Below are 12,117 nucleotides of genomic sequence, written 5' to 3'. Positions count from 1 at the left end.
AAAGCACTGCCTTGAGAGTCACAAAAAAACAAAACAAAGCAAATCACTTGGAAAATAAATGTGCCCGAGCGCTACCAAGAAAGTCTGCTAGCACATTTCATTACCAATGACGTCATGCTAACCGGGTTGCTAAATGGTTTCTCCCACAAAATCCATTCAGAATGGTTAGCTAGGCTAATAGTTGCTTGACATTTTTGCTAAAGCTAATATCGACTACCTTTTTTTTTCAATTCAGATTCAATTGCCAAATTGTTTCCAGGTTGACTTGAAGCGTCTATTTGCTAATGTTCAGCCTAAAAACAGCCAAATGGCTTTGGGACCCCATTCCGAGCATCGCTGTGGCTTCCAAGAGAACATGGTCACCATGGCAACCGATCCCTAGACCCGTTATGATGGAGGTTGGACAGAACAGCAGATGTTGAGTGATCTCCTTCAAACTTTCCGAAAATTGCAATCGACCCAAGACCCGAAGGACAACTGTGTCAAAGGACAGCTTTGAAGATGCCGCTCTACGGATGCCATAGTCGATCCAGCTCCAGGTTTCTGTCTTTCGATTTTTCATGCTCAGTTGCAGCTAATTTTGGTTTCATTTTTTGGGGCAGACGGCAGACAAACAACACAACACCCAAAACAAACACAACAATTTGTGCGTGTTTGCTCACGTACTGTCGGGCGCATTTTCACTGGTGCCAAATAAAGAACCAACACAAAAAAAAACCATTTTACAGGACCACCGCTAACTTTGTGCTGCTCTAAAACCTAAAGCCTTATTTCACGGCTAAGGACAGCAAACATGGACGTCTAACCTTGTGTGGATACTTTGGGATGTTCTTTCTTGGAGCACTCGGGCTGGGTGAGCGGCTGGAAAAGCGACACCGTCGAGAACGTTGACGTAGCGTTGGGAAGAACCGTTGCCACCGCCGTCGACGGGATTATGAGGAGGAGGAGCCTCAGCAGGAGGAGGCCGGCCATGGACGTTGTCATGGTGACGACCGCTCCTTTAACCGCCAAGTGGGATGCAGCTGCAAAGAAAAAAACATTCATTAATATTAAAAATAAGAATAGTACGAGAAAAACTTATTTGCTCCACTTTTGGGTGAGAAACTGTTGTTTTGTGTGAAAGCAACCAAAAAAGAAGTACCACCATACATATGAACTTCAAATCCAAATGAAGTTTAGAAACCACTGACCTTGGTGGAGTTTTCTTCACTAATGCCTCCATCAATAAATATTATTAGCCGGATCGAACCGTAAATGGAGTTACCCACAAAAAAAAGCTGTGTTTAAAAATCAATAAAAGTTTCTCATTATTGCTGCTGCTGCTGCTGGTGGTGGTGGTGTACTTGTCGGGAGCTTTTCAGGGAACAGTCATCAAACTTTACCGCCATGCTACGCCCACACACAATCATAAAAAAAGAAAATGGCTCACAATTTAGTGTCACACATCAATTTTGGGCGCAATTGGACAAAAGATGGAGGTGTAGTTTACATTTTAAAGGCCTCTGGTAATTTGATCATGAAATGGCTGCTTTGAACAAGAACGGCAGATTTGCTGTGAATGTTCAGGCTTGGCTTCTTGAGACTTTTTTGTGGGTCTACTCATGATAGACATTTCCACCAAATTCCATCCTGCTAGGTGGAACTGCCTTCGGGGGCTGAATTTTACAAATAGTTTGATGTTTCCCTGCAATCTATCAAACTTCACTGCCATTTTCGCAATTAAGCATTGGCCATCTGTCTTATATACTCGGTGCAAATTTGGAGAGCTGTCTGACCAAATCACAAGCCAAAAAAACAACAAGAAAAATGGAAATATTCCAAATGACCCTACAATGAAAATGTCAGACAACCGTCCTAGTCTAAAGCAACAACAAAAACTCGAGCTAAAAATGAGGTCCGGGCCGCTCGTTGCTGTAAAGCATTTTAAGATCGTCAAGGTAACGAGCTGATCTGTCGTTTTTTTAAAAAAAAATCAATCTTGGTCCAGATGGCAGCCTTTAAATCAGAAGAGCGCAGCCTCACAGCAGCTGCCAGCGAGTTGTCACGGCAACCCGCCGGCAAGCGTCGCCATCCAGGTCGAGTGCCTGCGGCCGTGGCTCAGGCAGTCGAGCGAGTCGATCGGTAACCGGAGGGTCGGCCGTTCGAACCCATTTCTGTCCGAGTCATGTGTCGTTGTGGCCTTGGGCGTGACACTTCACACACCTTGACTTCAGGTCGTTATTGGAAATGAAAACGTGTTCTCACTTGACTTACCCGATAAAACTGACTAAAAAAATATAATAATGGAATTTGGTTAAAAAGAAAAAAAACGACCTGATAGCAAAGAAGAGAAAATGAGATTTCATCATATCCCGATTTGAAATGACGGCTGCTCTTGTTCAATCGTCTGCTGCTCCTAATCACAGGCGAAAAATGGAAACATTTTCTTAGTTCTGGCTGGGCCGCCTCCCGAGAGGAAAGGCGGCTGGCTGACATTTGCGTTGATCTTTCGTGCGCTCACATCAATGCCGACTCCCACGCCCCCCTCGTGCACCCCCGTCGTGTCAATTAAAGGGCTGACGCACCTAACGGGAACTCTCCGTGTGATTAACGGAATCAAGAATCAGGCCAAGAGTTATCAGCACCACCTCTATTTTTTAAAAATATCACCAAAAAAAAAAAATCCAAATATTATCAACTTGCCCTTAAATCAACACCGACTCGCAATTGAATTAAGAATGAGGTCAGAGGTCATCACGGCTATCTCTCCTGCGTCATTTTGCGGAATATCGCAAAAGCGGCCGTAAAACGCCATGCGGCGTTAATTTTAACGGCTGTCGATTAAAAGCCAGCGCGGGTGCTTTTCTTTCGTGTAAAGTCACAGCCGGGCGAACTTTACGGCCGTGCTCTTTGGCCCAAAAAGTTAAGCGGGAAAATGAGCGCCGTAAACAGGGGGGAGATATCCTCGCTGAATCAATGGACTGGATTGATTGAGTTGTGGCTAACGGTCCGCGTTTATGGAGACGGAGCCCTCGCTACTTACTTACACTCCAATCGAATGACGCCCCCCAAAAACACCAACATTTTTTTAATCAGGCAAAAAATTTCTATTTTACAAAAACACGCCCGGCTTGTTTGCAGTTGCGCAACACCTGGTGTGTCCATGCGGGCGCCTGCAGGTTCGAACGATGCAGTGTAAAGAAAAATGCTAAGCACAATAAGCAATATGCCTGATAAGACACACACACACACACACACACACTTGACCTCATTGTTTAAAAAAGAACATTGCGTCCAAATCCTGTGTGCTGGCACTGTAAGCTCACGGCCTGATTGAGGTCACCCCCCAAGCTCCCACACTGGCAAATGAGTGTGAGGACCCCCCCCCCCAAACACACACACAGTTGTTTGTGTGTTGATCTGCGTGCCGGATTCCTCACATGCTCCACATCGGGGGACCATGAAGGAATTATGGCTATCTGCCGTTATCAGCCGTTATCAGCTGTTATCGTGCCAGACGTCGTCGCTCCCCCGCCGGGACGTGTTTACGCCACGCGGCGGTCGGACGTACCGACTCCATCAAAAAAAAATTACGAATAGGCCACAAAAAGGCTTTGTGAGTTGCTGTTAAAATGATACTTTGATAGTCAAATGAGCTAATCCAGGTAAATTTTGTTATTTATTTCCTCACGAAATGATGAAGTTGTCTGAAAAACTTGATTTGACAAACGATCTTGGGAAAACAGACAAGCACGTACGTTATGTAAATAAAGGTCCAAACCTGATTGCGTTCCATCAGCATGTTTACGAGTGGCCTGCAAGTGCGCGCCAGCGAAACCGCTTTTATTCATGAGCCTCGCCGCCGACAAGGGCGCATTATACATTTTCTATTAGGCCGCAAAGTGGTTGGCATGCAGATCACTGCTGAGGGATGAGTGCGACGTTTTATTTTATAGGGCAGCCTTACAAGACAGCCGGCAAATTGACTTGACTCAGATAAAACACGACAACGGGAAAGCTAAAAAAAAACAAAAAAACATTCAAAAACAACAGAGGCGGTAGATTAGGAACTCTGCGCTGGGCTACTCGACACAGTTGAGCGCGGTGTTTATTGATTAGCACTGATAAGCAGCATTTTGGGAAGGCTTAGGGTTAGAAGGTTAATATTTGTAATCACAAAGTTGAGAACAAATGCTAAATCTGGCCTAAAAAGTGCAATATTGCAAAAAAACAAAACCTTTTGTCCACAAAAGGAAATACTTAATGCTCAATTTTATGGCCCAAGTTGTCTTATGCCATGAAATGAATATTTACCTTCCAAAATGGAATATTTGCACATCAAAATGTAATAATTGATCACCAAAATTTATATTTTGCCACAACAAAATTGCAATAGACCTACTTCACCCTGAATGAATATATCTTTTCCCAAAAAATTACTATATTCTAGGCGAGAATCATCCTGTCAAGCTTTTCAAAAAGAATAAAAACTGGCGAGCGGTGCAATTAAGAGCGCTGGCATTTCTTCGCCGCCGCCGCCACTTTGTGCTTGCCACCGGTTCACACCGACAGCTAATGCTTACGACGTGTCGCCGGTGACCAATTGGGACACGGCGTGGCGGGTTGGTGACACGCCATTGATCTCTTTCGCACACAAACAGCTGATCAGGGTGTCGGCGGTGGGTAGAGATAATGACTTGGTGTAACAAGACCCAGGAAAAAAGCCACAAATCCATCTTATTGGATTTTAACAACAGGTATTCATCAAGCCGCTGACACACAGCTTTAATAAAAGCTTGGTGCACAACTACATGTACACACACATACACACACACAAACACACACTAGGGTGCCTTTGAGCTAACACCAATGAGTCACTTTCGCAGACGGATTCAATTTGTTGTGGTGCTGTAAAAACAAGAGTGGGCCAAAAGGTTCGGACATTCACGGGGACGTCTGTCATTCCCCGACTCACAAACTAGCTTCCACGCTAAGCGGACCAAATTGACTACTGATTTGTTAACAGTTGAACAACTGGCTTAGCAATTTGCTAACTGGAGTGGACTAGCTTTTAAGTTTTAATTACCGCATCACATTCACATTGACGTGAAATTGATCACACTAAAGTATGCAGTTAGCTAGCTAGCTTAGCCTCCTCTCCTTCCCGCCATTTGAAAAGAGCCCCGTAAGCCTGTTAGCTTGCGAGCTAGCATTTCTTGCCGCTGCTCGGAAAGCCCAGAAACGACCCGATGGGATATAATTCCGCCACCGGAGGTTTTAAGATCATATAAAGTACGTTCTGTACTTTTACGCCTCGAATATCTTGGGATAAGAAAGACGCTAGCTAAAGTAGCTGCTTGAAATCTATCCATTTACAAAAATGAGCCAAAATTAGATGACAAAATGTAGTCGATGTCATAAAATGTTTGTTCCCTTTGCTTAAACTCTTAATGAGGAGAACACGGTGTCCTAAACAAAAGCAAGACTGCGAAGCTTGACGCTACTAATCTGCTATCATAATGATTATGATTATGATTCATATGTAATTAAATCCAGTGTGATGTCACTGAATAAAAACCCAAACAGCTTGCAGCCGCGTGTAATTGCTTTGTGGTCTCGCAATACAATCGCTGGTTACCCGTCACGCTTTTACCCGCGAAAGAAAAAAAATAAAAAATAAACAAGAAGAAATGCGTGTGGAAAAGTGTCAAAACAATCTGTTCTTCATGTTAAACGCCATCCAGCCCGGCAGGAAATGGAAGATTCCTCCCAAGATCTCATTAGCAGTCACACAATGAGACTGAGAGAAAAAAAATAAGTTGGGAAAAAATGTCAGTCCTAAAAGCTCCCTCTGATTAATACTGCATAGAAATGCCATTGGATGAAATAAAGGAGGTCATTCTGGAGCGGGACAGTAATCCGGTTGGCTGCTGAATGCTAATGCCGACATGATGCGTCAATCACGGATAAATTTCAACAGCCTCCTTTATGCTAAATCATCTTTTTGGATTTGGAGAAGCGAGACATGAACTGGTTATCTCAAGGAAATTCAACTTTGCGAGCGCTTTGAAAACATCTGAGGCCATTTTAAGGGAGGACTGGCTGATTCCAAAAGAAAGAAGTGATCCAGTCGCGATGTAATAAATATGCGGATTCCGTTTTCCGTGTCATCTCGTGACAAGGTACAGCTGGAATGGGCTACTGCGGAGATTTGCCGATTCAATTTAAAAATCAATCAAAAAGCTGTTGAGTTGGCATCTTGTCAAAGTCAGCAAAGAAGAAAACCAGGACCAAACACTGTCACTTCAGTCTTTAGGATTTAAAGACTTCTAAGGCCATCAAGGTTTTTATGTTTTCAAGACATCATAAAAGCAGTTTTGCTGAGGGACAACCTTTCTTCCTTAATGGTTCATAATTTTCACTATCGTAACATTGCAAATGATGCTTTCTCAGGATAGAACCTAGAGGTAGTACATTTTTATTCGCGCTAATGCTAACGATAGCGCTCATGTGCTTGCTGCAACATGTTCTGCATGGAGATGATGTCATTTTCTGTAATTAACCAATCTAAATGATTATATTAAATTCGCTAAAAGGTGTCACGATGCATCGAGACGGCCTCGACGTGATTGTCCTTCAGCCATCAAGTCACCTTTGATTTTTGTGTGTGTGAGTCAGGCTCACATCTTTGTAATGAAAATGGATATTGCAGCGGACACGAGAACGAGGCGGTCCAAATCAAACCTTTTGTTCCCGGGAATGAAAAAAATAAAAAATAAAAGAGGCATGAAAGGGAACTGATTGATTATGTGCAAAGGAGAAGAACAAAAACACACAGGGGGCGAAAAAGCAACGATGTCCTTTTCTTTCAAAGGAGTCCTTGTTTCTTCTTTTGATCTGACCGCTGATTTATTTTGACAGACATTTCATTGACTTCCTGCATCGGAACGCCTCTGATGGCACCGAGGGGGAAATCAAGAAAGGAAAAAAAAAAGGACAATTAAAAGAGCCATCTTGTGACCCTCACGGTAACAATATTTTCTGATAATTTCTTCCTAATATTTTGGTTGTTGTTTTGTTTCATATTTAATATAACCTACTTAATATTTTCTCATAATTTCTTCCTAATATTTTTGTGGTTGTTTTGTTTCATATTTACATGTTTCCGTCAAGTTTTACTGATGTCAGTTTTTTTTTTTAAATGACTAGTTTGTGGCAATATTACTTTTTTTTCATGATTTTTTTTATCAGTACATCGGTGCTCGTCAAAAATCACGATGCATAGAACAATATCAGATGTCCACGTACTTCACAAGACTTCAGTTCAGTGAGTCAGTTCTATCTTATATATTTTCTAGCATGCCACCAGCTAAATCATGGACCCCAAAGTCCCACAACTTAAAGTCAAGACAAACTGAACTTATGCTGCTGGTCTCCGTGTGACCCTTTCGTATGACCCCGTTGGTCCTGCTCCAATTACAAAACAGGTCTTAGCCGCTAACCGCTAATCCGCGCTGAGCAATAATCACGCGAGCACTCACCGGCAGCAACAAATTGGTCCTCAGGTTCAAATCTGTTCTCATCCTTTGCGCTAATGCTAACACATTGCGTTAATGCTAACACCCTCGCCTCACCCAACGTCCACCTGAGTAAAATGTCATCCATGTCGGCATATAAAGGAACAATGGCAACGGGATTCCCAGAAACTCCGGAGGAGGTGGCTAATCATTAGCCAGTTAGCCTCCCGGAATCCAGGCAGCTCGGACGCAGCTTCCAAAGATCAGCGAGCGATTTATAGCCGGCGGCCCCCCTCTTACGTTCCTCCAACACAAAGGCTGCCAGCCCCACTTGAGCTGAGCGATGGACTTCATAAGAGCCAAAAAAAAAAAAAAAGTCATTAAAAAAATCCCAGGGGGGGAAAACAAATGAGCGGGACATCAATCATGGATGCATAAAAAGTTGAACTTGATGAGAGGAGAAAGAAAAGAAGACACTGAGCACTCACAAACACAGCAGGGATGGCAAATAAAAGTGGAAAAATGCGAGTGGACATCAAGTCAAAGAAGTTAAGATGAAGGTTAAAGGTCATGAATGAAGTTCTGCAAGATCAAGTCTTTCACATCAACATGGAGGTTTAAAGATGTTATGAAATTGTCACGAAACTTAAATGAAGTCCACGTGAAGTCTAAATCAAGTTTGTATGTCATCAAAATGATTTCTAGAATTAGATTAGGTGAATTTAAAGTCAAAATGACAAACATGTGAAGTCTAAATGAAGAATACATCAAGTCTGTCAAGTCTAAGTGAAGTCTAGTGACGAAGTCTCCGGGAAGGCGGTGCGGCCAAAGCCAAGCGATGACATCATCATCATCCCGCATGCCTTGCTCACACACTTGGGGGGGGGGGTGCACCCCCTCCCGCCGCTGAGAAGTGAAGGCCCCCAGTGTGAAGCTGTCCAAGGATGTGCCCATCTTTGTACGCTGAATGCTCCCACCTTGTAAAGGCGCACTAATGCGCCGTGGCCGTGCCACAATGGCGGCGTGCTCGTTTGCCAGGGAGATTGAAGAGCGACCCCCCTCCATCACGCACCAACGTGACCCCCCCCACCCCAGTGAAAAGAACTTGTTTTCTTCCGGCGCATTCTTAGCATCCTCAAGCAAATATCAGCAAACAAGGCTTGGAGAGCCTTGGCGGAGGTAACAAAAACAATATGCCAGTTGGAGAACCTCCTTAATGGTCATGGATGCCATCACAGGAAAATTAGGAAAAGAAATGGTTCAATAAATAAATAAATAATATTAATATAAATATATATTTTTAGATTTTTTGTGGGCAAAGTCTTTTTTTTTTTTTTTTTAAATGAGTCATATAGTATTATACCGCTGCAATGGAATGGCAATATTGCAGAAAAATGTGATTCTTTTTCAAAATCATTCCCCTTTATAGTTTGTGCCAATTTGCACACCAAGCGCCTGTGCGTCTTCATCTTTCATGCTCCGCTGAGAAATTCCTGCCCCAAGTGGGGAAAAACGTGGAATTAGTGGAATTTCCCAGCATCGAGAAAGCACAAAAAGGTGGCAAAAAGTGAGGAAATGAAAGAGGCTACTCACCGACTTAGCATCACTGGGGCGCGGGGGTGAGGGTGGGAGTGGGGCAGGCTGCTTCCAAAGGGGGACGGGGTGGGCGGGGCTTCCTTTTCACCACGATCCTGGGAGAGGCGATAGCGAGAAGGAGGAGGGTTGAGTCTTTCATTCATCAGCCGTTCATGAACGCGGCAAAGACCCACACTGGCGCTCTCGTAAACAAACCCGCAACTTTTCAATGGGGGAGGGGCGGGGCCAGAATGTGTGCACCATAGAAGTTCATCAGAGTTCAAGCGCGTTGGAAGCCGCTAAGCTAATCAAGAGTCGAAAAATTGTGACGCGTGCAAGCTATTTATTTAATTGGAACAAATAGCCAAGCAGTGTGTGGGCTTCAACCAGCCCTGATTTTTAGAAAATTTAAAAAAACAGAGGCAGCTGCTTCAATTGGCTGACATGCTCCATCCCACAACGGCGCACACGCCCTCTTCATCCTATGCGAGTTGAGGAAAATACCAAAAGAAAGAACAGTCCACGCCTGCGCATTTGTGGACAAGCATCATCATGGAAGTAAGATGGGAATGCATTCAGAGCGGCGGGAAGAATTCCAAGTTCCAAAACCCCCACAAGACTACGCCAATGGCAAACTGGCCCCTCCCCCTCCCACCTCCATTATCTTCATTATCACACGTATTCATTGCACCAAGTCAGGAGTGAGAATTCCCATAGAGCCTTTAGTTTGACACATATATATTTTTATTTTGTATTTTATTCCAGAAAAAAAAAGATAAAAATTGTGTGAATTTTATAGTAAAGCTATATGATTTTTTTTTTTTTTTTTTAGACTTTCTCTTGTCCTCATTTGCAAAACACTTTTTCCCCCTCCCCCCTTCCTCTTCCTCCTATGCGCTCCATCCCAACATTTGACGTGTGTTTACACGTCGGCTCAACTTTGAACTTTGGCCTTTATCTCCTCAGGTGTTTTGGCAGCCAAGCTGACAAATGAGCGAGTGGATCATAGAAACACGTCACCAGGTGTTATTTTGGTCAACGTTGGATTTCCTGCAAGATGACTTCACTCAAGCTCTTATCTGATGGAGCTGCCACCAAAAAGACGCTCAGTATAAGAAGCATTGAGGGTAAAAATATTTTTTTTAAACTGCCAGCTTTTATTTTAATCACAGGAAATGATCATAAGAAATTATAACTAACGACTGTAAATGTTCAGCCCCTAAAAAAATATTTGGGAGACTTTAATTAATTGTGTGTAGTGGACGATGTGCAGACGGGCAACGTTTACTCAGAATTTGGCTCACGTTCACAAGCTCATCAGTTAAAAGGATCGATGGGGTCTTTGATGAGACGAGAATTTGAGAGTGATGATTATTGATGAGCGTCAGTCGGAGCGGTAGACGTTGGACTTCTTACCGCAACGCAACCCAGGAAAGCAGCACAATTTTGTAGGAGATATTGTCAAAAAAAAAAAAAGGTTCTTTTTTGGTTCTTGCTCAGGGTGAAAGCAACACTTGGTTGCTCAAAGACACGTGTCACTTGTTGAGTCTCGAGTAACTCAGCTGCTTTTGTAGAAAGCGCTCAAGTGCCGATTTGACCCTGTCAGCAAAGACGGCGTATAAAAGCAAATTGATGGAATCTTCTCGAGACAAACATAAAAAAGTCATTCAGGCCATTAAAAAAAAAAACAAGCTGAGTGAGCGCTGTAATATCGTATGCACTTGGCAGGACATTGAACACCTCGCTCCGAGTGGAGCTTTTTAATGGCTCGCCGTCTTTTTTTTTTTTTTTTATGCACATCACAGCTCAAATCCTCCATCTGTGTTTTACACACAAACACACGCACGCAGACGCACGCACACCCCCGACCGTGTGGTCAAGTGGGGGGCGAGGCAGGCGGCCATGTTGGATGAGGGCCAGCACCGAGGTCTGCCGTGTCTTGTTTTGCTTTTCTTGGTGGAATTTAATTTCCAGAGAGACACGATGCTGCCACTAGAAGTAAAACAATTTCAACCTGTTTTTCATTATCTTATAAAAAAGTTGACTCATCAAAGACACCAGCATTAGCAGGCTACCGTGACATGCTCCTGCAAAAAAGCTTTGACTTAACAAATGTGTCTTTGATTTATAACCTGTTGGCGGCTAGCATGTTCATCCATGCTCTGATTTTTCAAGCCTGAGGCGGTTTACGAATTCCACAGGTCACTTGACAGGTGCTGTGGAAATAACGTCCCAATGATACCTGACCCGCAGTGGAATGCGTTCGTGTGTGTGCATGTGTGCACGTGCCCTCAAAAACAGAAGCAGCTTTCAGCTCCAGGAAAGAAGACCCTCCTTGGACCCCCTATTGAACATGATGAAAAAAATCTATAGGAATCAAGTCAAGCCACTAACACGATTTGCATGAGACTACATTAGCAATGCATCATGGGAATTGTGACGCGTTGTCTTCTCAAAGACCTTCTGTTTAATCATCATTCATCAAAGACAAATGTTGAACAGAAATTTGGTGTAACCTTGTCACTCATCAAAGACACGTGAATTGTTGCTCAACTAAAAAATTCGTTATCCAAGACGCTATCATCAAAGAGCAACTGTCGCTCATCAACAAAACTTTTTCGCTCCAAATCGACCGAATCATAGACCAGGTTTTCTCACCAAAGACTATAGCTTTAGCATTAGCGAAGCTAGAAGAGCGGAGAACTAAAATGGATGGTGGACAATCTCGATTGACCTTGCGGTGAGGCAACGTTTGTGTGCGTGCAAAGCTAATAAGAGCAACCATGATAGGCTGGCCACTGTCCAAAAGGAGGAAGTGCTGCCTTCGTTATCTCCATCACGCAGACGTGATTCCCGCCGTCTTCATGCTCTTACAAGGGCCGTCCTCAAACAAGACGCCAGTGGTAGCGTCGGCGTGGATTGATGCTAAATTGAAGCACAGGGGAATTTCATTTCTTAATTTCTGCCATCTCTCATGCGTAGTAAATCATCCATTGCGATGGAATCGGCGGAGGCCGAGAGGCTGGCCTTCTTCGGCCGGCATATT

At 43.6% G+C, this 12,117-nt stretch overlaps 1 protein-coding gene across 3 annotated transcripts in view; it reads right to left on the bottom strand.

Moving 5' to 3' along the window:
* Positions 1-12,117, bottom strand: part of sema5ba (sema domain, seven thrombospondin repeats (type 1 and type 1-like), transmembrane domain (TM) and short cytoplasmic domain, (semaphorin) 5Ba) — a 41,367-nt gene that overhangs the window by 24,800 nt on the left and 4,450 nt on the right. For all 3 annotated transcript variants that reach the window (XM_088383151.1, XM_088383152.1, XM_088383153.1), the window contains exons 2-3: positions 9,090-9,187; positions 807-1,022 (exon numbers count right to left, since the gene is read on the bottom strand). In XM_088383151.1, the coding sequence (XP_088239277.1) occupies positions 807-984 (178 nt within the window). In that variant the 5' untranslated portion in view covers positions 985-1,022; positions 9,090-9,187. The remainder of the gene's footprint in view (positions 1-806; positions 1,023-9,089; positions 9,188-12,117) is intronic.

The sequence above is a fragment of the Syngnathus floridae genome, chromosome 8, assembly GCF_059516105.1.
Source record: "Syngnathus floridae isolate MCC-2025c chromosome 8, RoL_Sflo_1.0, whole genome shotgun sequence".
Taxonomy (NCBI): domain Eukaryota; kingdom Metazoa; phylum Chordata; class Actinopteri; order Syngnathiformes; family Syngnathidae; genus Syngnathus; species Syngnathus floridae.
The sequence above is the reverse complement of the archived record's forward strand: the minus strand, read 5'-3'. Positions and strand labels throughout refer to the sequence as shown.